This window comes from Ornithodoros turicata, chromosome 6 (assembly GCF_037126465.1).
Source record: "Ornithodoros turicata isolate Travis chromosome 6, ASM3712646v1, whole genome shotgun sequence".
Taxonomy (NCBI): Eukaryota; Metazoa; Arthropoda; class Arachnida; order Ixodida; family Argasidae; genus Ornithodoros; species Ornithodoros turicata.
This window is the reverse complement of record NC_088206.1, coordinates 29,768,478-29,792,825: the sequence shown is the minus strand read 5'-3', so window position 1 is coordinate 29,792,825 and position 24,348 is coordinate 29,768,478. Positions and strand designations below refer to the sequence as shown.

Sequence of the window (24,348 nt, the reverse complement as noted above, 5' to 3'; positions counted from 1 at the left end):
ACAATTAAGCAGGACAGCCTTGTGATCAGATATGCCTTCGATAATGTCACATCGGAAATCCATCATGGTTGGATTAACGAACATCAGGTCAAGCAAGGAAGATGTGGCTGATGTAACTCTCGTAGGGTCAGACACTACTTGTTGCAGATTATGTTTGAAAGCAATGTCAATTAATACATCAGCACTGTGTCTGTCCCTACAAGTACCTCTGGTAAGGTTATTCCAGTCTACACCTTCCAGGTTAAAATCACCGCACACAATTATCTTCTGATTATTTTTGATTAAGTCACTTAGGTAGTCATTGAGCGTCTCTAACACAGATGGAGCGGCGTTAGGGGGCCTATAAACAACTCCTATAATCACATTTCCAATTGCTGTGTTTAGTTTACACCAAGCACTTTCTAGACTGGTAGGAGGGAGGACAATGAATTCTAAATTTTTCTTAACCAACAGTGCAACACCCCCTCCTCGGGATGACCTGTCCTTCCTAATCACAACATAGTCGTCAGGGAATATCTCGTCCGAACTAATCTGGTCGGAAAGCCAAGTTTCCGTAATAGCAATAATATCTGAATTGTGTTCAATCAGCATTGCTTCAACATCAGATTTTTTATTTACAACACTTCGCGCATTGAAACATAAAACAGAGAACGACATAGATTCACTTAGTTTTTTTCAGTACGTGGCTTTACTGAGGTTTCTTTAACACTCCCCCCACCCCATATATACCCCATATATAATATACCCCACCCCACCCCACTGGTATAACCCGCATACTTTTATTCGAGGCCGCCTCCTGACCACGCCTGGGATAGAGTAGATTACACAGACAAAAAGAACTCCGGCCAAAGCCGGAAAAGAGAATAACGTCAAGTGTAAGCGCTAACCGAAGGACAGAAAGCTTTTCACCAGTACCACGCTTAGGCTAGAGTAGGTTACACAGACAAGAAGTTTACTGACCTAGGTCTAAGAACTCCGGAAAAGAGAATGACTTCAAGTGTAAGCGCCAACCGAAGCTACTACCCGAAGCCAGCTACCGATCGAGTTATTGCCGACTTTGGGGTAGGAATTTTAGTCAAGCGGGGTAGTCAGGTCCTACAACTAGGCAATTCAAAGCAAGAAAAAAAAACGCAAATAAAACACCGTATTCACAAAACATAATAAGCATAATAACTATCTCTGTCTGAGGCGCATCATCTGTCACACCAAAGATGTGCTTTTGTGCACAAGCGATGGCAAAACCATTCCATGCCTGCGGGACCTTTTTTTCCGCCTTTTGCCAGTGGAACCCTTCTTTCCGGGACCATTTTTTTCTACACCCACATCGAAATCATGTCGGCAAGAGTTTTGTTTAGGCGCTCGGTGAGGCCGTTTGTTTGTGGATGATACGCCGTCGTTCTGCGGTGGACGGTATGGCTGAGGCGGAGAATTTCTTGGGTGAGTCTGCTCGTGAATGCTGTTCCTCTGTCGGTGATTATGGTTGTGGGAGCTCCGTGCCGGAGTACAATGCATTCAACGAAGAACTTCGCCACTTCAGCGGCAGTCCCTTGAGGGAGGGCTTTTGTCTTGGCATAGCGTGTTAGGTAGTCCCTCACCACGATTATCCAACGATTTCTGGAAGACGATCGCGGGAAGGGTCCGAGTAGGTCCATCCCCATCAAACGGTGCCGACGGAATCGGCTGAAGGTATCCAGATCAGACGCACTGGTGGCGTTTTTCGGCGTTGACATTCCCTACACATTCTCACATACTGATGGATAGCTTTGGCCACTAGTATTTTTCTCTTATGCGGGCCAGTGTTCTGCTGTACCCCAGGTGAACCGAAAATGACTCGTCATGACAGGATGCGGGGATTTCCGGGCGCATCCCTGAAGGTACAACTAGAAGCCATGTAGCGCCTTGTGACTCGTGATTCTGTTTGTAGAGGACACCGTTACGTATGGAGAGAAGCTGGGGAGCGATCGTCTGAAGACGGCAGGGACATTGCCAGCGCGAGTTTGCAAGTGGTTGATGAGAGGCCTCAGTTCTGGGTCGCTGTGGTGTTCTGAAGCCATAATGGTCGCATTGACGAGGCCCAGGAAGCTGTCATCGATCTCGTCGCCGCTATCTGTTCTCTCGAGTGGTGCCTGCGACAAGCAGTCTGCGTCGTTGTGCTTTCTTCCCGACTTGTAGGTGATGGTGACGTCGTACTCCTGTAGCCGAAGACTCCACCGTGCTAATCGACCCGACGGATGGTCTGTCACTACTTTGAACGGGCGTCCGTATAAGTAGGGACGCAGCTTCGTAATGGCCCATATAAGTGCAAGGCACTCCTTCTCTGTTGTCGAGTAGTTTTTCTCGGCCCTGGACAGCGTTCTGCTTGCGTAAGCGATGACACGTTCGAGGCAATCTTGTAGTTGAACCAGCACTGCCCCGAGACCTTCATTGCTTGCGTCGGTGTGTATTTCGGTTTCGGCGTTAGGGTCGAAGTGTGCCAGCACAGGTGCAGTCTGGAGGCGTGTCTTTAATTCGTCGAAGGCCCGTTGCTCCATAAGAAGCTCCATCCTTTGTCAGTGCGTCGGCGATAGTAGGCGCAGAGACCAAGGAAGCTTCGTACGTCTTTAACGTTAGAAGGAACAGGGTAATTGGCGATAGCTGCTGTCTTTTCAGGATCCGGGCGTATGCCGTCGCCGCTTACGAGATGGCCGAGAAACATGAGTTCTTGGTAGGCGAATCGACATTTTTCAGGTTTTAGCGATAGTCCCGCAGCTTTGATGGCCTCGAGAACTTGTTTCAGTCGTTCTATGTCTTCCTCGAAGGTTCTTGCGAAGACGACGACGTCATGGCAAAAGGGCAAGGGTGCAGGCCAGCTGGTACATGGTGAAAAAATGGAACCCGAGAAAGGGACAGAGGAGGGAGGACACGACACGTTCTCGAGTCGTGTCATCGTGTCGTGTCGAGAACGTGTCGTGTCGTCCCTCCTCTGTCCCTTTCTCGGGTTCCATTTTTTCATGATGACGTCGTCGAGGTACACAAGGCAGGTTTGCCATTTTAACCCGGCCAGTACGGTGTCCATGACACGTTGAAACGTAGCTGGAGCTGTGCAGAGGCCAAACGGCATAACCTTGAATTTGTAAAGCCCATCCGGATTAAGGAAGGCCGGTTTGTCACGATCGCGTTTGTCGACTTCCACTTGCCAGTACCCCGTCTTAAGGTCCATGGAGGAGAACTTCGCATTTTAGAGACAATCGAGTGTGTCGTCGGTACGTCGATAGGTAAACGTAGTTTTTTTTCGTCGTTGAGTTTTCGGTAGTCGACGCAGAACCTGGGTGTTCCGTCTTTTGTCTTCACGAGTACTACCGGCGACGCCCACGGACTGGTCGACGGCTGGATAATGTCGTCGTCCAGCATTTCTTCTACTTGTGCTCGGATGGCTTCTCGCTCTTTAGGTGACACCCGATACGGCATACGATGAATCGGCCGGACATCTTCGTCGACTATGATGCGATGCTTTCCTACCGTCGTCTGTCGCACGAAGTGGCGAAATAGTCACTCGAAGCCTGTAGTACTTGCAGAAGGGTGTGCTTCTGCACCACAGTTAGTTGAGGGTTTATGTTGAACGGGCGGTCGTGGTGTTCTGTGGCGCAGTCGGTGCGTGTACTGTCCAGGAACAGCTATTTTTGTGCCACTTGTGAGATGCTGCGGTTCCTGGCTAAAGTTCGTAATCAGTAGCTGCATTTTTCCGTCTCTGACAGGCACAATTCCTCTTGCTATCCCGATGCCGCGTTGTAGGAGGAGATGAATGTTTCCTTCGGCCAACAGAGCCATTCGGGGCTGTGTCACTCACAGCAGTAATAATACGGGATGGCAAGGGAGGAAGGTTGACCCGCTGACTTGCTATAGTTGCCACATGCGTATTTGTGCGCTTCTCCGGGCTTATACGCGTCAGCCACGCATTATCGTCATCTTCCCCTTCTGGCGTCTCTAAGGAAATTACTCCATTGGTGAAGTCGATGACCGCTTTATTTTCTTGTAGAAAGTCCATTCCGAGGATGACGTCACGTGGGCAGTTCGGCAGGACGACGAAGCTGACGACGTACTGGATGTCGACTGGATGTCGCACTTGTATAACTGCCGTGCATCGGCCAGTCGGGGTTTTACGTGTCCACCAGCAGTCCTGATGTCAGGCTCATCCCACTTCGTTTGCACCTTGCGAAGCTTCTTAGCCAACGTAGCACTCATAACAGAGTCGTCGGCACTGGTATCGATTAACGCGGTCGTCTCATGGCCGTCGATGAGTATTTGCAGGTTATTGGTAATTTTTCGAGCGGTGCTGCGTTGCTGTTCGTCGAGTTGGAGGAATTGTAACTTTTCGTCGGTCCGCAGCTTCACCTCCCGGAGCTGAAGTCTTCAGTTTTCCCGGTTAGGGCTGCGCCACACAGGTCGTCTTGCCGGTGACTGTGAACATGCTCTTCCTGGCGACCTGCTGCGGTGGGGGACGCTCGGGGACAGGTCATGTCGTGAGCCAGCAGAAGCATTCTGCTGCCGTAGATAGTCTTCAATTGCGGCGGGGCGACTACCGCGCTGAGGGCGGGGGGGTCGGGTGAAAATCCGGGTAGACCCAGTCGTCGGTACGGGCAACGGCGGTAGACATGATTGGCTTCGCCATAGTGGTAACAAAGCAGCCTCAAGTCTGACGTTCGCCATACATCTGTCTTGCGAGTGCCTTGTGCGCGTGGCGGGTAGCTGAGTGGTGCAGGTTGGGCGGGTTGCGAATGCGCCCAGCTGTTGCCGTACTGCGCTGCCTGCGGTGGCTGTCGTAGTGCAGCGGCGTAGGTTGGCTTTGGTACCTCGGCGACGGGTGGCGGTGCTTGAAGTGCCTGCTGCACCTCCTCCTTGATTATCGCCCGGATGGAGGCCAAAGGAGCTCCTGTTCCTTCTGGGCGGAGGAGAGCTCGTACTTCTTCCCGAACCACCTGGTCGTCACCGGGTATTTACGTAGAAGAGGAGCGTAGCATTCTGGGAGGGGGCCTGGTTGTCGATTGATAGCTTCTTTCGCTTTTGTGTTTCAATCGACAACCAGGCCCCCTCCCAGAATGCTACGCTCCTCTTCTACGTAAATACCCGGTGATGACCAGGACAGCGTCATTCTGATGATGGGACTCGAATGGGACCCGAAACGTTAACTGTATTTTGTTATGTTTGTTGAAAGCCGGCGCGTTTCAAACTATTAAAGATGTCTACTCCCGGCAATTTGAAATATATTCAGCGGTAGACCACGCTTTCTTCGACTCAGTCGTTACTGTTCTTCCAGGCCGTTGAGCAGGGATTGCCCCGCACTTCCACCAGATATGTCACGGATGAAAACAGGCGAGTGAGACGGCGAATAATCGGCGAATGCTTTATTCTAGCTGCTTAGCTGGCTAACTCAAGAGCGGTAGCTCTTAGACAGAACTAAGGTAAAAAGAATGCTCCGACTGGGAGCTCACAAGCTTTTATACACAGCGGTGAACATTGTAGAAAACACGCGTCGGTGGAGAGAAGGAAATACAGAGGCCTCTCCAAGGTCGTCGGTCCGTCCTTGAGATTGATGCGAGTGAAGGAGCAGATGCTTCCAGAAGGATCGCTTGCCATGTAGCGCGACGTGTCGCGGGCCCCAGCCCGTCATTTGACGCCTCGTTGCCTGTTGTTGTTGTTGCGTGTGGTTGCCCCAAAGACGATACGTGGCAATATACACCATGGGAAAATAACTGATATTTTTTAGGAAACACACTGCATCATAATGGTTCTAACAGAAATGCTTTTGTTTTGCTTCTCTACGTTTGTTGTATGTACATATGCCAAAATGAGTGAGTAGTTTCTGCTTTTGCTCAATATCTGAGACAACATCAACAAAAGCTCTTGTGGAGTTTCATGACAGCATTTTTGCTTCTGACTGCAACTGACTTTTTATCCAGGTGCCAGGCCGACTGTTCCCCATATCCATCCAGCATATTCCAGTGCCAAAAGAAGAGCTGCGTTCCAAATCTGGCCGCTTGAATCCTGCTCCATATGTACGTCTTTTGAACCTGATAGACCAGAAGTACCCGTCCACTGAGCGTGGGGACCTCTTGGTGTTTCTCAGTGGCACTGCGGAGATCTCTGCTGTACAAGAAGCTGCTCAACAGTACGCAGACCAGAATGGAAATTGGATCATTCTGCCTCTTCACAGCACTCTTCCCCTTGCAGATCAGGACAAGGTTGGGAAATTGAAACGTTGCTTCTTGAGGAACACGATATCAAAGCGTACTACCATGTTGGGCTTTCCAACATTCCCGTAACCTGCCACCTCAGATACCTATCTCGGTACTTTGCGAGCACCACACATTCTGGGGTGGGATCTCTCTCTGTGCTTGGTCACACCGTGATATGTAGAGGTGAGTGCGGGTGAGGAAATTCGTACCCACACTACCCGCAGCCACTGTGCGAGCACACCCGCATTTTATCTGCAGCATAACTGAGTTTCTATTTGCAAAAAGCAAAATTTCAACTCAAATCAGATCGGAGAACACTATCATTCAGAATGAAGGTAGCTTCTGAGTGTGGCATAGGGTTAAAAGACCTTTTTGTGTATATTTTTCATGTCCATACAATGGCCGACATGTGCATGGCTTGTACAATCTGACCACCAGGGTTGTTAAAGTTACTTTTCAAAAGTAACTAAGTTACAGTTACAGATACTCAGCTTCAAAAGTAATTAAGCTACAGTTAGAGTTACTGACAGGAAAATTACCGAGATACAGTTACAAATACCTTGGAAAAGTATCTGAGAACGGGTGCAGTTACTTTTTGCAATTCTGTACGCAGACCATATCTTTCGCCTTTGGCTCATAATAGGTGTCACTCTAGAGCCACAGAGACATCCCTTCTTGGGTAATCATACGTAATTGCAGGCAAAATATTGAAAGGAACGCCTAAACTGGGGGTAACCGAGACAGGGACCGATGAGACGCTTAGAAACTTCGTCTTCGGCTCACAGTGGAGACATTTCAGCTCAAGATTCCCGTTCTCCTTTGTTCCGATTAATTTAAAATGCTCTCGATATTGTGGCTACGGTACCTCTGACAGAACTGAGGCAACTTTAGTCGGGCTGCTCATAGTTACAGCCTCACAGACGGCGTCCGCGCCTGAGGTGCCGTCGACGCCTTCAAACTCGGTCATTCTCTGCACAACCGTTCAGGCCGCCAAGAGAGTGGCGAGGAACAAGGAATGTCATGTGCGAGTGCGAGGGCGTGAGCACATGCAGCAAGGGCGAGGAGTGGAGCTCGACGCGGTGTCGACTAGGGAGCCTCGATGGGTTGCTGCAGCTTTTCACGCGCATGGAGGATCCCTAGTGTCAGCGCGCCCTTCGCGCCACCTCGTGCTCGGCGACGGTGTTTCGTTTTTACTCAAAAAATACTCAAAAAGACAAATACAAGTTACTGAAAAAAGTAAATACGTTACAGTTAGAATGTTTGAAAATGTATGTAATATTTCCTCACGATACACAAAAAGTATCTAAGTACATGTACTCAGATACTTTTACTAAGTTACTTAACAACTCTGCTGACCATGATATTGTCGTGATCTGACACATGCGCAATCTGACCACGATGATCAGCTCGTGTGTTGCCCGATAGAGTTGAGTAGAAAGCAACCAGAGAGATTTCCATGAGCACATGTTTTTTCGCCTAATGTTCGGTGTCGTATTTGTCAGTCACCGAAGTGAAAACCACAGGTGCTCCGGTGAAGGGTCAAAGACTGTGGGATATGTCAAAAAAGTATACTTCCAGATATTTTTCTTTATGAAAACTGAGGAAAATGCCAAAATTAGTTACTAAGTTAGCATGGCGAAAAGTTAGTTTCGTAGGTGCAGGTAACGCAGGTTCACCCATAATATCTGGGGATGCACCCGCGTTGTACCTGCAGCGACACCAAATTTCTAGTCGAAAATCACTAAACTACAGGTTCATCTGCAGGTAACTGGAGGTATACCCCCACCTGCACTCACCTCTTGTGATACGATGGGCTTAAACACACTGAACGAATGCTATGAGACACACGGACCGATCACACACAGGACACTTGTCCCGTGTGTGTTATGTCTGTGTGTTTCTTAGCATTCATTCAGTATGTTTACTTTTATCCAACACCCTCTTTTTGTTTTGTCTTTGCGTGATTAGCTTTTTTGGACACCACAAAAGAACTCCTATTTTTGTTCCATCATATAAGGCTGTCGTTTATGAGGGTTATTGATCAGGGCTCACCTGTGACACTGGCACATATTTAGATAACATTAGAGCATGGCAGAGCTGAACATAGCGTTTTTATTTTTCTCTCTCCCAAGCAAGCAATGGCCGACGTTTGGCAAAAAGTCAGATGACAGCTGGCCAACGACTCCTTCGACCAGCCAACATTGGCGCAATGTTGCATAGTGATAGGCAGAACAAGGTTCGGCAAGCCATCGGCCAGGGGACAGATCCGTACCAAGAAGCGAGCTCGTTGGCCAAGCACTTGCAAAGCACAGCTAGGTTGGCAGGACCAAGCTTGGTCTAATATCGGTATGTCGCCTTGGGGAGGGGGTAACGAGGAATGGTGTAGCAATGCATAAGTTCGACTTTCGATGGGCCAAGTGAATGTCTCAAACCAAAAGCAGTAAGAAACAAATGTTATCTTCATGGTGAGTTAATACTGTTACGAACAGCACAGCGTCACGATCCCAAGGGGAAGAACAATGTCGGCACAAAGGCGGCAAAATGTACGGTGTCAGACTAAAAGTTGTCGGTCCGACCTACGTAAAAGCGACCGGGCCAAGGTCGGGGATTGACATTGGCCTAACGTGGCCTGACTTAATTTGCCGGAGGTTCGGCTAACGTATATGGCCGAACTAAACGACATAGTGCCAAGGTAGTGCCAGCATAAGACCGAGGTTGTTTGCAGCTTGGGGTCTCCCTTGCCAGCAATCTATTTTTTTTATTGATGGGCTGGCCATAGGCCCCACAGTCATAGAGCAGTAGGCCCGATGTTGGACAGACGTTAGTTATACCCAATTGTCCCGCGGTGTAGGGTAACGATTTATCATCCTTTGTTTGTTGCTCGTGCTTCCCACGACGGACAGTGAGCACGCCGTTTTAAAGGACAAATTTCCCACAGTGGAACAGCGTTTCAAAGTGAAAGAGTATAGATGGAGAATCTTAAAAGCTCGCAATATGCCTGTGACCACCACAATCAAACAGCTCCCAAAGAAAAGCAGTTGCATTTCTCGTATTGCCAACTCTAGGATGAGAAAAGCTTAAGCATTTCTTTCCTGAGGAAGAACAGATACTACACATAGGTTGTCTCGCGAGCTTCCACAAATTCGAGAGTCCTGTTCGTGTGTGAGTCAAAATGAAGGGTGAGGTGCCTAAGTTTAATTTGACGCATACACAAACAACACTGAAATGAGGAATTGCTGGTCGTATTAGCTCAGGATGAAGATAACGTCTCTGTTTCTTACTGCTTTTGGTTCGGGACAATCTCTTGGCCAAACGAAAGTCGAACTTATGCAGTGCTACACCATCCCGTGTTTCCCTCTCCCCAAGGAAACATACCGAGATTGCACCAAGCTTGGCAAGAGTTTGGCTGGCGAACCCAGCCGTGCTTGGCAAGTGCTTGGCCAGCGAGCTCGTTCTTGGTACAGGTCTGTCCCCTGGCCGACGTCTTGCCAAACCTCGTTCCGCCTATCACTATGCAACATTGCGCCAACGTTGACTTGCCGAAAGATTCGTTGGCCAACTGTCATCCGACTTTTTGACAACCGTCAAAGCGTATTTCTTTCTTCTTTTTTTTCTAGTAGAAGCTCCATTGTTTTCGGGTTTGTTTGCAATGCAGGACCGATATTGGCCCCTTCTATATTATGCAAAACTGTCAATAGCACTCCTGCAAGTCGCCGCACAACGTTGTTTGCCGACAACTGTGAGCAACATCATACTGACGTCTGTCAAAGGTGCAGTGGCCGACTAAATCGCATGCCGACCAAAAACTGGCCACTGGCCGATGGTTCGCGATAGGAACTTTCCACTTGGGATAGAGAACAGGATATGGTTTGAATCTCACGATATGTATTGCTATAACCGAAAAAAGAGTGGCTGTGCGTTCTTTTCAGTGAATCTCTTCACGACGACCACCAGATGCTGGCGGGACGATGCATGCCAAGGCTTTAACGACACCTCAACAAGGTGTCAGGGCGTGCTGTGAGGCCAGCATCTGTTGATCAACATGCTCTGTTAGTGACATTGTCCCATGCTTGTTTCAATCATTCTTTGCCAATGAAGTCGTCTGCCGACTGGCTGCCGATGGCCGGCCGATCATTGGTAGTAGTCAAATACCCATTGGGATGGCAATGGTTTAATGAGAGAATGACAATGCGCGTGACATGCCCCTTGTCATCGTCATCGCTACACTTCCCCTCTCCGAAGTCGTGAACCCCCGGGCACAATGGATGGTGACACGATGACTGAGATGAACAGTGGTCAAGAGACTTTGGTGGAAGATGGTGCGGACGGCGTGGATGCTAACGGGTTGAAAGATGCTGGCGACGTGGACGACAAGGCACACGGCTAGGAACGATGTTCGGCAACGATGGGGTGATGAGGCGGATGTCATGGGGACGCTGTGCTGCTCGCTGGAAGGTCGGTGGTCCAAGGGCAGGACCTGAGCCATCATGGGGTGCTGCTGTCACGGGCGTCGGTTCTCAACGGGGCTGGGGGCTTCTGGTCAGGTCAGGTCATCATTCGTCTCATAGGTCTGATGTACCAACCAAGGCCAGGAAGGCCAGCCTAACTATTGCCAAGCTTGCCCCAACCTTTGCTTGTTGCTTAAGCTGTGTTCCCTGCATGTCTAAAGCCTAGGTGGGCAAACTTGCTCTATCTGATTGTGTTCAGGTTGCTACCAGGATCAGGTCACATGCACAATTAGCAATAAGTGCATTGTATTCTTTAATGCTTAATTCAATACCCACATGGAGTAATTTATTATTCCTATGTCTATTCCCGAGGCACAAATTGAAGGGAATGAGTCTGCATGCTCGTGAAAGCTGCTGACTTGTTAAGGATGAGTGTGACGTTTGTGGAACAGAATGTGTGATACACCTATTCCAAAACTGCCTTCTTTTAAAGCTTTGGCTTGTAGCGACCTCATCACCACCAACATGATCCCTTTCTGCCTCGTGACTGACCGCGTGATTAAGCGAGATTGTTCCTTTTCAGCTTTGGATTATATCTATGTGTCTCATAGCTCCTTGGTTAGCAATTTGCTAAATTGGTGACCCGGACGCGATCTCAACGACTCCCACCCAACTCCGGCACACTTAATTCTCATGACTACGCAAGCGGGAGACCAAGCTGAGTGTAGGGAAGAGGAAGAGGGCCATTGTGGGACCCCTTCCATCCGCCCAAGGTTACAGGTACCAATTGACAATGGTTGACCGATTCACGCGGTGGCCAGAGGCAGCCCCCATGGTGGATGCCACCGCTCAAAGTGTAGCACCGTCTTTCTTATCCACATGGGTAGCTCGCTTTGGTGTGCCCACCAGTGTCACAACCGACCGCGGAAGGCAGTTTCTAAGCACACTCTTTACCCGCCTGCTGCATTGACTTGGAACTATCCACCTTGCTACCACCGCCTACCATCCTTCTGCTAACGGTCTAGTGGAACGACTGCAACGGACACTTAAGTCAGCACTCATGGCAGAAGGACATTCGTCATTATGGGTAGAACGTTTGCCCATCTCGTTGCACTGCACCACCAACCAAACATCGGCGTCGCCACCGTCAGGTCCACTTCAACGTTCCCACGACTGCACCGCAGCCTCGTCACTGCGGCGCAAGCCTGTAGGGAAAGAGGAAGTTTCCAACTGCTGCTGCACGCGCCGGGTACGCGAAATAAAAGAATTCTTTCTGCTGTCTGCTGGTCGTAGGGATGCATGATTATTGTATGCGGGCAACCGCTACATGAGCAACCAATGGAGATCATCGCTACCGGCACTAATTTATTTCTACTGCCATCGTTTTGGTCTGCAGAGCTTGCCTTATGGTTCCTCCAGGCCGAATCACAGTCAAAAGACGAAATATCACTATGTCGTCTCGTCTCTCTCGGCTTCAGACATGGCAGAAGTTAGAAATGTATTCCCACGGATACCCAAAGCAAATCCATACGACGCTCTCAAAGCAGCACTTGTAAAATGATTGACAGCATTTAAGGCAACATGCCTCCAGCCGCCTCGGCGACCGCATACCCACCCAACTTCTCCGGAGGACAGCAAGAGCGTTCGAGATTGACATACATGGTCGGTCACACACTGTCTCTCGAGACCGCCATTCTTGACCCCACTCAAGATCAGCATAACATCTGCCTTGCGCACCATGCTGATTTAACATCAACAGATAAACCTGCCACCGCATTATTGCTAAAACCACGACATGTTCACTGGAACCTCCCTCCACATACCTAGATCACTTTCTTGGGGGGGGAGCCTGTAGCGACCTCATCACCATCAACATGATCCCTTTCTGCCTCGTGATCGATCGCGTGATTAAACGAGATTGTTCCTTTTTGGCTTTAGATTATTTCTATGTGTCTCATAGCTCCTTGATTAGCGATTTGCTAAAGGCTCTTTGTTGCTGTTGTGTACAGCTCCAACACAGCTATTCTCATGTTTCCTTTCATTGAATACAGGAAAAACATATTACTTTAAAGATATACATCAAACCAGCTGAGATTTTGCAAAGATTACAGGCACAGTATGGGGAACAAACAGTGTCAAAGGGAAGAGTGTATGACTGGCACAGACAGTTTGGCAACAGTTTGACGGGATATGGTGATGAATCGACCACATAGACATGTTCGACTGCTCTCACGCCGGTAAACATCGCAGGCATTGAGCAAGCCATCCTCGAGAACAGCCCAGCATAATATTAGTGTTGCCAGTGTGGAGACAATCATTCGTGAGCACTTACTGTTCCGCAAAGTCTGTGGAAGATCGGTTCCCCAACGTCTCATATGTGACCAGAAGGTACATGGCAGTCTCTGAGCAGCTGCTGAAGCGGTTTCAATCCGAGGGGAACCAATTTTTGCAGTCAGTCATCACATGTGATGAAACCTGGATGCATCATTTCACTCCAGAGACAAAAAGGAGCAATATGGAATGGCAACATAAGCCTTCGCTGCCGCCAAAGAAAAGAAAGATGCAGCCGTCTGCTGGTAAGTCCATGGGAACTGTCTTCTGGGACATGCGGGGTGTTGTCCATGTATAATTCTTGGAGCAAGGGGTACCGATTAATGCCCAGTAATACTCCACATTGATAAAGGGTGCAGTGCGAAACAGCATTTGCGAGAAAAGGCCTGGGATATTGTCTGGAAGCCTCGTTCTTCCTTATGACAATGCCCGGCCTCGCACGGCGAATTTGACGGTAGCAACCCTGGCTGAAATGTGCTGGGAGACTTTGGCCCCATGCCCCTTACAGCAAAGGTTTAGCCCCAAGCAATTACTACCATTTGTTTGGGCCCCTTAAAGAGCATATTGGAGGAAATACGTTCCACATAGATAAAGCCCTCCAGAAAGATGTCCTGCAGTGGCCACGAAAGCAACCCACTTCTTTGTATGCCAAAGGCATCAAAGAGTTGCCATAGCGATGGCAGCGGTGTATAGATGTGCACGGTGAATACTTAGAAAAACTGACATAGTTTGGTGATTCCTGAATTTTCCTCAGTCAACCTTGAACGACTCTTGTAGGTCGGATTGAACCTTCAAACGAAACATTTTTTGCTATACACAGCTCCAAATCCAAGCCTGTAGTGTAATTGAAGAATTCACTGTAGCATCCATGCATCAGCCCAGCAGATCAACTAAAGGACCTATTGTACAGTGAGGATCCAAAGAAGTGCAGTTGTGCCCCCTAGTCCCCTGTCATAATCTGTATTCAGTGATCTTTCTGCATTTGTTAACCACAAGTCATTTTAGTTAACTGAGAAGGTACTGCAATCATATGATTTGCCTGTTGCCTCCTCCAAAGTTGCCTCCTTTTATGGCCTATCAGGCCATATCCCCATAGTGGTGTCCACTTCATGATGACCTGTCTGGGAAGTGCTGGGAAGTGGGAAGTGCAGGGGAGGTGCTGTTGCACTGAGGAGGACCACAGGGTCTCATTTGCTACAACATGCCCAGCTCGGGGAATATTAGGGTCAGCAATGGATAAATGACCCATTCTTTGCACTGACACTACCTAGTTGCCTTGTGGTAGGCTGTTGGAAGTAGCCAGGCAGACGTCCTTTCTTAGTGAATGTAATAGAGGTTTATTACATTCTGTTCCATGAAGATGACAGACAAACTAGTTCTTGAAGCCCCACCCTTTGAAGAGGAGATTCTGGAAGGGGGTGTCACTTTTAAGCAAGCCTGTGCGTTAGGTCCAGTCAGCATGTCGCCTGCGAATGAGGCTACCATCACTCTTGGTGCCACCATTGCCCCTGTGGAAATAATGGGCTGCTTATCCTTTGGTGACCTTGATTTTCCACAAGTAGAAAAGTTGACTGACCAGGTGGCACCTTGTGCTCTGGCGTGTTGCAACATAGCCAACCAACCAGGCGGATGTGGCCCCATTTCTGGAAAATATTTGGACGCAACAAACATCATGGTCATTTGAACAACATGTGATATAGAGAACATCAGGTTCCACAAGTTTTTTTAAAAAAAAGAGGATGATTTCGAGAGCCCATGTTTGTCATCTCCAGTACCCAGCCAGAAAATAATTCATTGCCTGATTCACATTTTGCATGTACCAATCCGTGAAACTGTGTGTAATGTGCATAATGTGAAATTAAATTCAATTTTTATTTTCATGGTGCCCATGAACAACCGTAGTCTGAATATGGGGCTGTAAACACACGGGGCCAACTGCATGTGAAATGGGTGACGAGCACGTAAGCAGCTACGTAATGTGCATGGAAGATACCTCTTCAGTGTCTTCAGGGCTCTGTAGTGAGGAAGCCCTTTCTCTAGCTCTGCCACAATTGTGTCACAATTGTGTATTGTATATGATTGTGCGTCAATTGTGCATGATTTGGATAGACACAATAAACAATAATAACAACAACCTAACTCAGCTCAGCTCTTGGCAGAAGATGTCAGCTCGCTGCAAGCTGGCCGAAAACCTATTTCCGTTTCAGTTTCTTCAAGTATGGTTTCTACTGGGCATTTGGCATGGTTCAGCCCTAAGAACACGTTCTCTTTTTTGCTGACTAGGCCCACTCGACAAACCATGGACCAATTGATATTTCGAGTGCCTCGTGACAGTAGAGGATTACTTGTGTGGATAAAGTATGTGCGCTCTGACTTAATGAACATGCCGATGAAGTGCTTCTATCTATGCCAGATGATTACTGCTTCGTGCTGTTAAACGGTGTAAGACTTGACTGTAAGCCCAGCATAAATTGTTATGTTTGTGTATCGTTTTTGCGTGTGTTCTGCCTGTGACTTTTCTGTGGTTGCCTTGTTTCAAGGTTTTCGACTATGCTCCAGAAAATATGCGTAAATGCATTTTGTCAACCAACATCGCAGAAACCTCTGTCACCATTGATGGTGTGAGGTTTGTTGCTGACTCTGGAAAAGTGAAAGAGATGAGCTATGATGCGGGCTGCCACATGCAGAAACTCAAAGAGTTTTGGATAAGCCAGGCAAGTGCGGAACAGCGAAAGGGCCGTGCAGGTAGGTTTCTTCGTGAATTGACATGCCCATGATTTAATGTATTTGGTGGACGCAGGTCGCACGGGGCCTGGTGTTTGTTTCCGGCTGTTCTCCGAAACGGAGTACGAGGCCATGGCTCCATACTCTACACCGGAAATACTACGGGTGCCACTGCATTCCCTTCTCCTTCAGCTTATCTCATTGGGCTTGCCTGATGTTCGCCAGTTCCCTTTCTTGGAACCCCCACCTGTAGAGAGCATCCTTGAGTCTCTAAGGCTGCTCAAGGATCAGGTACTCATCATATTTACTGTTATGTTTACAGAAATAGAACATGAAAGTATGTATCTCCAAAAATGCAAAAATTGGAACTTTGAGACATGCACAAGTACGAGAGTAATCCTGCACACCACTGAATGAAAGATATCACAACATGAAGCATCATGTCATCCACTAGTGTCACGTAATGTCACATATTCTGGTTTGTTTTTTGGGCCACGCTGGTACTCTGCTTCTGACTTGAAGCAGAGTACCAGCTTGTATGTTATTGGTTGAGCTCAACCAATAACTTGTTGGTTGAGGTTCTTGAACAGTACAGCGAAAAGGAGAAGGAAACAGGACAAAAAGAAACTGAGAAAATTTAAATAGCTTTTAGGTTATGATGGTTACCATTGTTGCCATTTCATTATCAATATGGACTAAATATTTATGTGGTAGTGAGGCTGAAACCTTAACAAATATTTATTGTTAGTGAAAGCTTTCGTTCATAGTCCACGTTTTCCTTGCAACGACTGCCCGCAAAATGTCTACCAACTCTGTAATTCCCCTAGAGTATAGTGTATGATGCAGAAACATGTACATAATGTGTCAGACTTATGTGCTCTCAGAATATGTCAGCTAACAGTGTTGTGTTACGTGCAAGACTGTGGGTCTTGAGAAGAAAGGGAGAGCTCCATTCATCAGCTGGCAGAGGGCCATGGCAGTGTTGCTAGTCAAAAGACGTTCAAGTGCTGAATATACAAAGTGTTTTATTAGTTATTTTTTTTTTAGTAAGCACCATTATTGTCGTTTTTGCAGTTGGGCTGTACGGCCGGGCAGACATCCTCTCGAAGAGGGTATGTACACTACAAAGATTACCTAAAATTTATTAGCTCTTTAATTAGGGGGTTTCAGGCAAAAGCAAGACAATAGTGTGGGAGACAATCCTTGTTGAAAGCCATTAAATTTTTAAAGAATCCAGAAGCACGCACGTATGTTGAAATATCTATCGCCGAATTTTGATATGCAAATGAGGCGAAACCGTGCCAATTAGGAGCTTAGAGAGGGCATCACTCATTCCATGTCAGAGGGCCATGTGCTTTGGAGTGATAGAGATGATAGGAGTAGGTGCCCGTCTGCTGGCCAGACCAACCACGTGGCAGCCCAGATAAGCGTTTGTCGGCAAATTTAATGTGCTCCTGAGGCACAGTTTTGGTTTAGCGAAAATCAGCAATGGAAATTTTGCGGCACGTGCTCGTTTCAGGATTTTGAAAAGATGGAATAGCTTCCAACGAGGGTCGTCTCCCATTTTGCTATCTTGTTTTTGATCGAAACCTCCTAATTAAAGAGTTAAATAATGAATTTTAGGTACTTAGTCATCCTGTGGTTACATACTCTCTTCGACAGGATGTTCGCCTGGCTGTATAGCTCAGCTGCGAAAATGACATCTATGCTGCTCTCGTAGCTTTTTTATTTAAAAAATCTGTAAATGATAAAGAACAAAACACTGTGTATAAGACATAAGATAGACAATAAAGCATATAACGTGCATCATAATCTCGAGAGGGAAGTAAAACCCTATCAGTTACTTCCCACTTTGTGGGTCTCCCACTAGAACACCTTTACATGTGTAGGAGCAGGCTTCAAACAATGATAGAGATGCTTTGCTTGCTTGGCAGGTTATCACTCAGCGCGAGCATGGGATCTTTTGAAAAATAGAGTGTGTGCCATCCTTTTTAGTTTTTGCACTTTGTCTGTGGTAGTAGCTGAATAAATGTCTGATGCTCCTGATTACATACACTTGATTTTAAGAATGGCTTCTGCAATCACGTGGGCATGCTTGGGAGCCTTTCTGAGAGTAACCAATACTTGGGAACTATTTAGAAAGGATTTGATGAATTGTAAACCAGTCATTTAGGAACTACGGTAAACCCTCGTTATATCGAAGTCGACGGGACCGCAAAAAAATTCGATATAAGCGGTATTTCAATAAAAGGGGAGACACTTCAAAAACAGTAAATCCAAACCCAGGAAAACGTGAAAATGCGATGTCATCGCGACAATATGTTATTGACGTGCAGAAAACGCAGTCACCTGGGTTTGGCGCGTAGCCCCACTGCCGGCGAGGAGATGTTCTTCGAGTTTCCGCAGGCACGTCATCAGTTCATTATCACCGCCGCTGCATTCTACCCTATTGCGAATCAGACGCAAAATATTCCGTGTTTCCGCCGCCGTAGGTATTTCACGGGGTTCTTCTGACTCGTCGTCCGAAGTTCCATCGTCGACGTCCCGACGACTGACGATAATATCCACAATTTCGGCGTTCGTTACAGGACTGACAACGGGAACATTTGCATCCGCCCGCGCGAAGGTATCAAAATCATCTTCCACTTCTTGCCCTACAAGGTCGTGCACTGTTCTGTACAGGCTCTCAGATTCCTCATCGTCTTGAAATTCAACTTCTTCAACTGACTGCGCCGCAACACGTGCACGACAAAAGCCTTTTGAAGCACTTCTGCGGAGCTATCGTGCATAAAAGACCAACACTTAGCAAATGAACCACGCAAAGCAACCATCCACGGGAGAACGGTGAATCATCTCACGTGGTTGGGTCACATGACCGGTCCCTCTCTCTCCCCTTTCTCCCATCCATGTCAACGAACCGTCCTCGTGCGTCCTACTTTCCCACTCTTCGCTGTACGAAAGGAAAAGAGGTTGCATGAGTGATTGTGTTTGGAGAAAATAAAGAAAAGAAGGGTAAGGTGGCTTTCGGGAATGTTTTGGGTGGCGACCAGCAGCCTACCGTCGGGCGTGCGCTTCGTAATATGCGGAGTTAGCTCTCCTCACACTTCGAATAATCTGGTTGTAAATACATGTAAATGCACGGGGATTTCACCGTATATCGAATAAAGCGGTAATTCGAATAAAGCGACTTCTATATAACGAGGGTTTGCTGTACATATTTCTCTCCAGGGTGCCCTGACTGAAGAAGAAGAGCTGACACAATTGGGGAAAATCTTGGGCCAATTACCCGTTGACATAACTGTGGGGAAAATTCTTGTCCTTGGTTGCCTCTTCCGGTTAGAGGATCCAGTGCTTTCCTTGGCAGCTGCTCTCAGCGTACAAACACCTTTCACCCAGAAGTCATTCCGTGATGCCTCAGTATGTGTCCATTTGCGCTTCTGAAAAGATTAAATGTGTTTTGCTTTGAGATCAGGTAGCTGGAATTACCTTGTAATTGTGTTGACACTTTAATGGTAATAATTTTGCAGACTGCAAGGAAAGAAGTGGACTCTGACCATGGGGATGCCCTGACGTTACTCAATGCCTTCCACCAGTGGTTGTCTTTGAAGTGCTCAGGGGAGAACAGTACCAAATGGTGTCGCCGATTAGGTCTCGAAGAACAACGTTTCTATGAACTCATGAAGCTCAGGCAACAGTTTCTTCACTTGTTGGAGGTATGCTTGCTATTGGGCTATTGCTGGAAAGCAGAGCTTGCTAATAATGTCATGATGTGGTCTGCAAGATCACAACAACAACATAGCAACGAGGGCAACCTAAAAAGAAAGCAAGAGAAAGAAACCTTTGTCTTCTAGTTTCTATTGTCTAGTAATTAGTTTCATCCATGGCTGTAGTTAGGTTTCCATCCATCCCAGGTAGCTAAAGAAAGTATCCTATTTGAAAGGGAGAAGCTTATAGAGAGAAGGCAAAAGTCATTGTCGTCACTGGTGTTCATGTAGTGTAGTAAACTGCCATAACCCTTGGCAGAATCATGCATCTAACAGGTCTTGTGTATAATGTAGTGCGAGTTATATTATAACAGGTATTCGTGAGTAATCCTGGCCATATCATGCAAATTCACAGATTGCAAGGGACTTTCTGTAGTTACAACCTTCAGGTGTCTTGTTGTTATAATATCAAGTGACTTACGTTGTAATCTGCACATTGACCATATCAGATGTGCTACTTCCCTGAAGTTGTGCTATTTAAAAAGAAATCTAAAGTCCTACGCCAGCTACTAAACTTGAAACCTATAAGTACTGTGTATGGTCCACTCCTGAATATGCAGTTGTGGTGTGGGACCCATTCAGAACTCAGAATATGTACAGTGGAGACAACTTATAACTTGGGCCAGAAGTTTTCGGGTTTTACTCTTTTTCAGATTCGGGGAGTAAAAATCGGGGAAATACGTTTATACCCTAAATTCCTGCAAATATCGGGTGAAATTCTTTGCACTGTGCTAGTGCATTGTGGTGCAGGGAGAAATCGGGTCTTATATTAGGATGAAAAGGTTTTGGGAAATGCTTTTTTCTCAATTCGGGGTGTAAAAATTGGGTGCTATATATTGGATGGCCAAATTCATGCAAATTCAGGTGACTGACAGCAGGATGCATCTTCCAGTCCAAAAGCTTTATTTTATATCGGTACAGTCGCAGGATTCCTATACTATTAATATGTAGTGCACAACCAGAAAAGGAATTCTTTCTTAAATGCATCATTTCAATGCTTCTAATACAACAGCAAAACCTTACAACACAGCTATGACATGGCAACACATGTACTCTCTCAAAATGTTTTAAAAATTCAAAGGAATGAACGTACAATTGTTAATATGATGTCATCTGTAATTACCATCCTTTGTTAACATACAGCATCATTGCCATCCTTAATGTCTCTGCACCCATTGACGAACGGTCGGGCCTCTGAACGTAACGCAGCTGGCTGAAGGTGCGCTCAACGTCACAACTCCCATTGGGGATACACAGTAAGCTCAGAGCTGCTGACCTCAGATTAGGGTACTTTGTGTTCTTCACCCAGTATTCCATGATGCCCAGGCCATCATTTGTTGGGATGTCTTCCTTTAAGTACTGACAAAATTATTCTTGCACAGATGCAGGATCAGTTACAAGTGAAAAGAAGCTCTGGTATGATTCGAACTCTTGGCAAGCAGCATGCTTCTGATGGGAGTCGAGGATCAAGGATTGCTTCCATGTTTCGTTCTGCGTCACTTGGCCCCTTTCAAGTTCTGTTAGGTTCCTCATGCATGTGGCATTCCATTTGGCATTTCCAGAGCTCTGCAAAAGTCCGCTTTCAATGTACCATGCCGTGCCGACGCCACGTGCTCTCTGATGCAATCATAAGGCTTTTTTGCTGGATCTGGTGAAATCTCCAGGCAGCAGTACTTGCAGACCAACGTGAATTCCGCAGGTGTTTCACCGGAGTCCTGAAAAGCGTCCAGGCGCGCCTTCTTCTTAACCTCAAGATCTGAGTACTCTCTCGCCCAGTCGTTGGCTGTCTTCTTTGGTCTGCCCATCAGGACAGCAGGCTTTCATCCCAAGAATAGGTGTCACACAAAGGTGCACGTTGCGAAACTGAACGAAATTCGTGTGATAAGTGTGACCTAAAGCGTCCGACACGGACGCATGACGGATCCACAACCGGGGAGAACGCAGAAAGCCCGCCGCTTGGTGCGCATGCGCAAATCAGATGTTGGATTGGATTTACTCGTCGCTCGGCTCGACACGGATCGAGACTGGCCGGTTAGCTTGCACCCTCCTCTATGTTCTACGTTTGGCCGGTTTCTCGGGTTTTACTGACATCGTCGGGGTGCAAATATCGGGTTTAACCCGAAGTCTGATAATTGCATTCGGGGGGTACAAACGGGGAGAAATAGGGGTAAACCCAAAAACTTCTGGCCCTACTTATAACTAGACCCCAGATTTCTAGGCAATGCCTACTTTTTTTCCTGTGAGTCTAATAATGCCTTTCTGATGCAAGAGCACTAGTTAGGTGATATGGACGCCAGTAACATTGGTCTTATTTTGCCTAAAAATGCCTATTTCTGAGTTCCTGCCTAAAGGAGCAACTATGCCCCAAAAAATGCCTAAAATGACATTTCCTTGATGATCATTCTTTGTTTCAACGCACTCAGAGATTAAATGGACACCGCTGCCAGTACTCCAACTTGTTCGAGAACGAGAAAGAACGGCCGCCGCTCGCGCGTCGTCGGCGCCGGCGTGTCTGCAGACGCGCATCTGCAACGCGAGTTGAGGAGTCTTACAACCTCAGTCGTCAGTCGTGGTGTGTTGACCGTTACAAACCTTGCAACATGCCAAAGGTGAAGTCAAGCAGGCCGAAGCTGATAAATGTTTGGATTGAAAAGTTCGATTGCTACACCACCGATGGGGATGTAGTATTCTGTCAGCCGCGTGGGAGAAAAGTAAGTTGCGTTCAAGTGGCATCCCAATTTAGAGGGTTGACTGATTGGTTAAAGCTGAGGCCAATTGGCAAATTATTTGTGCCAGACAGCAACGTTATTTTGACCTGCTTGCTGGCTGATCGTTCATGAAAGCTCATGAATGCAGGTCGCAAGAAAAAATATCATCTGGACCAGCATGCTGCCACAGCGACCCATACGTTCAACTGTTGTAAAGACCTCCTGTCTACGTCGCGGCAAATCTTCCTCAAGGACTGCGCACCAGATGCAAAGAAAAGTGCACAGCACGCTGATCTGTGCACAGCACTTGTGGCAGTGAATATTCCTTGGACCAAGCTTGAGAATCCTGCTTTCAGGGGTTTCTTGGAAAAATACTGCAACACAAAAATTCCATGCGAATCCACACTTAGAAAAGACTATTTGGGATATACGTACGAGGAAGTGCTTTCCAGCATTCGGTCTGAGGTAGGCGACTCCAGCATTTGGATTTCAGTGGGCGAGACGACGGATGCCAATGGTCGATACATTGTGAACATGGTAACTGGAAAGTTAGAAATAAGAAAAACGGACTCTGCCATTCCTGATTGCTAGTAGGCCACCCGAGAAAAACGAACGGCGATACAGTCGCGTACTTCGTCACCACGTCTCTTAAGATTCTGTATTCCTCTGGGGCTGACGACGAGAAGGTACTGCTCCTGTACGCTGATGCTGCAGCTTGCATGCACCACGATGCCACGCTGCTAAAGGTCTCCTTCCCGAGAATGACGCACGTCACGTGCCTCGCGCACGCATTCCACTGAGTTGCAGAAGAAGTGAGAACCAATTTCACAGAAGTCAATCAACTTGTCTCCTCAGTGAAAAAGGTGTTCCTGAAAGCCCCCGCTAGAGTTCAGGCATTTAAGGACAAGCTGCCTGACGTACCACTTCCTCCTGAACCCATTTTGACCCGATGGGGTACATGGCTGAACGCAGTGGACTACTTCCACAGCCACTTTGAAGGCCTGCGCTCTGTGATTCTCTAGAGTTCTCAAGAGATGAAGCAGAGAGCGTAAGGCGTGCACCGGATCTCTTTGAGCTGACGAACCTTCCTGGAGATCAGGCGTACATCTCATCGAACTACGTCTTCATCGCTGACAGCATCAAGCGACTGGAACTGGAGACTTCTGGTCAAGCACTCTGCGATGCTGTTGCTACAATTGCTGCTGTGCGAGAGAATTTCGAGAAAGTGCCGAAGGGGCCAGTCGCCGACAAAGTAGCGAAAAAGCTGAAGTATGTTCTGGAGGAATATCCAGGGTTTAAAATCTTTGAATCAGTGGCTGGTGTGCTTGCCGTAACTGAACTGATGACGCCAGAGGAAATACGCCCCTCGAAGGTTCCAAAGTTCAACTTTGAGACAGTTACTTCGGTCGACGTTGAACGGAGCTTCTCAGCGTACAAGCTCGTATTTAGCTACATGTGACCAAGTTTCACACCCACAAACTTAGAAATGGTGCTTGTGTCATATTGCTACCATAACCTCACGTGAGGCAGACTTCATTTCTATTCTAATTTTCCCCACTTATTTAATGTTTGCTATGTTTTTATGTTTTGTAACCCATAGTCGTCGACGGAGGTGAGAAATTCGTTTTGTGCGAAGAGCATTCTCGCATGTCGTGTTCTTCAATTACTACTTGTTACTTCCTGATGTTACCTCTCTGAGGGAAATAAACAGAAATCCGTCGTCACGGGAATGCCGAGGCATGAAAAGCGTGCCTAAATTTATTATGCCTATTTTGACGTTTTGATGCCTGAACGTAGATGTTTCGGGCCTTTTATAGGCGCTAAAATCGTTATTTTTTAGAGCCTGAACATCCGGGGTCTACTTATAACTAGGGCCTGACTTTTTCGGGTTTTATTTTTGGCCAAATTCGGGGGGTAAATATCGGGTGATATTTTTCATTCGAAAATTCGGGTGTATTCGGGTTAAATCCCGTTACGGCATATTCTGTCGTCAGGAATTCGGGTGTATTCGGGTGATTTTTTTTGTTTAATAAAAATTTGTCTTAACATGGAACTAATGTTTAGCAATGTTATCAAACTTTATTTTAATGCACGCTTATGAGTGTGCCACGCGACCCGGATGTTTTCGGGTAGATTCGGGTTAAACCCGAATTTTACAGAT

The 24,348-nt window shown here is 47.1% G+C and overlaps 1 protein-coding gene across 3 annotated transcripts in view; it reads left to right on the top strand.

The window, feature by feature from the left end:
* Positions 1 to 24,348, top strand: part of LOC135396498 (probable ATP-dependent RNA helicase DHX34) — a 60,142-nt gene that overhangs the window by 15,088 nt on the left and 20,706 nt on the right. For all 3 annotated transcript variants that reach the window (XR_010423405.1, XM_064627507.1, XM_064627506.1), the window contains exons 4-8: positions 5,937 to 6,218; positions 15,532 to 15,736; positions 15,792 to 16,006; positions 18,944 to 19,132; positions 19,243 to 19,428. Coding sequence is in view for 2 of the 3 variants with exons in the window: in XM_064627507.1 (XP_064483577.1) it covers positions 5,937 to 6,218; positions 15,532 to 15,736; positions 15,792 to 16,006; positions 18,944 to 19,132; positions 19,243 to 19,428 (1,077 nt within the window). In the remaining variant the exon portion in view is untranslated. The remainder of the gene's footprint in view (positions 1 to 5,936; positions 6,219 to 15,531; positions 15,737 to 15,791; positions 16,007 to 18,943; positions 19,133 to 19,242; positions 19,429 to 24,348) is intronic.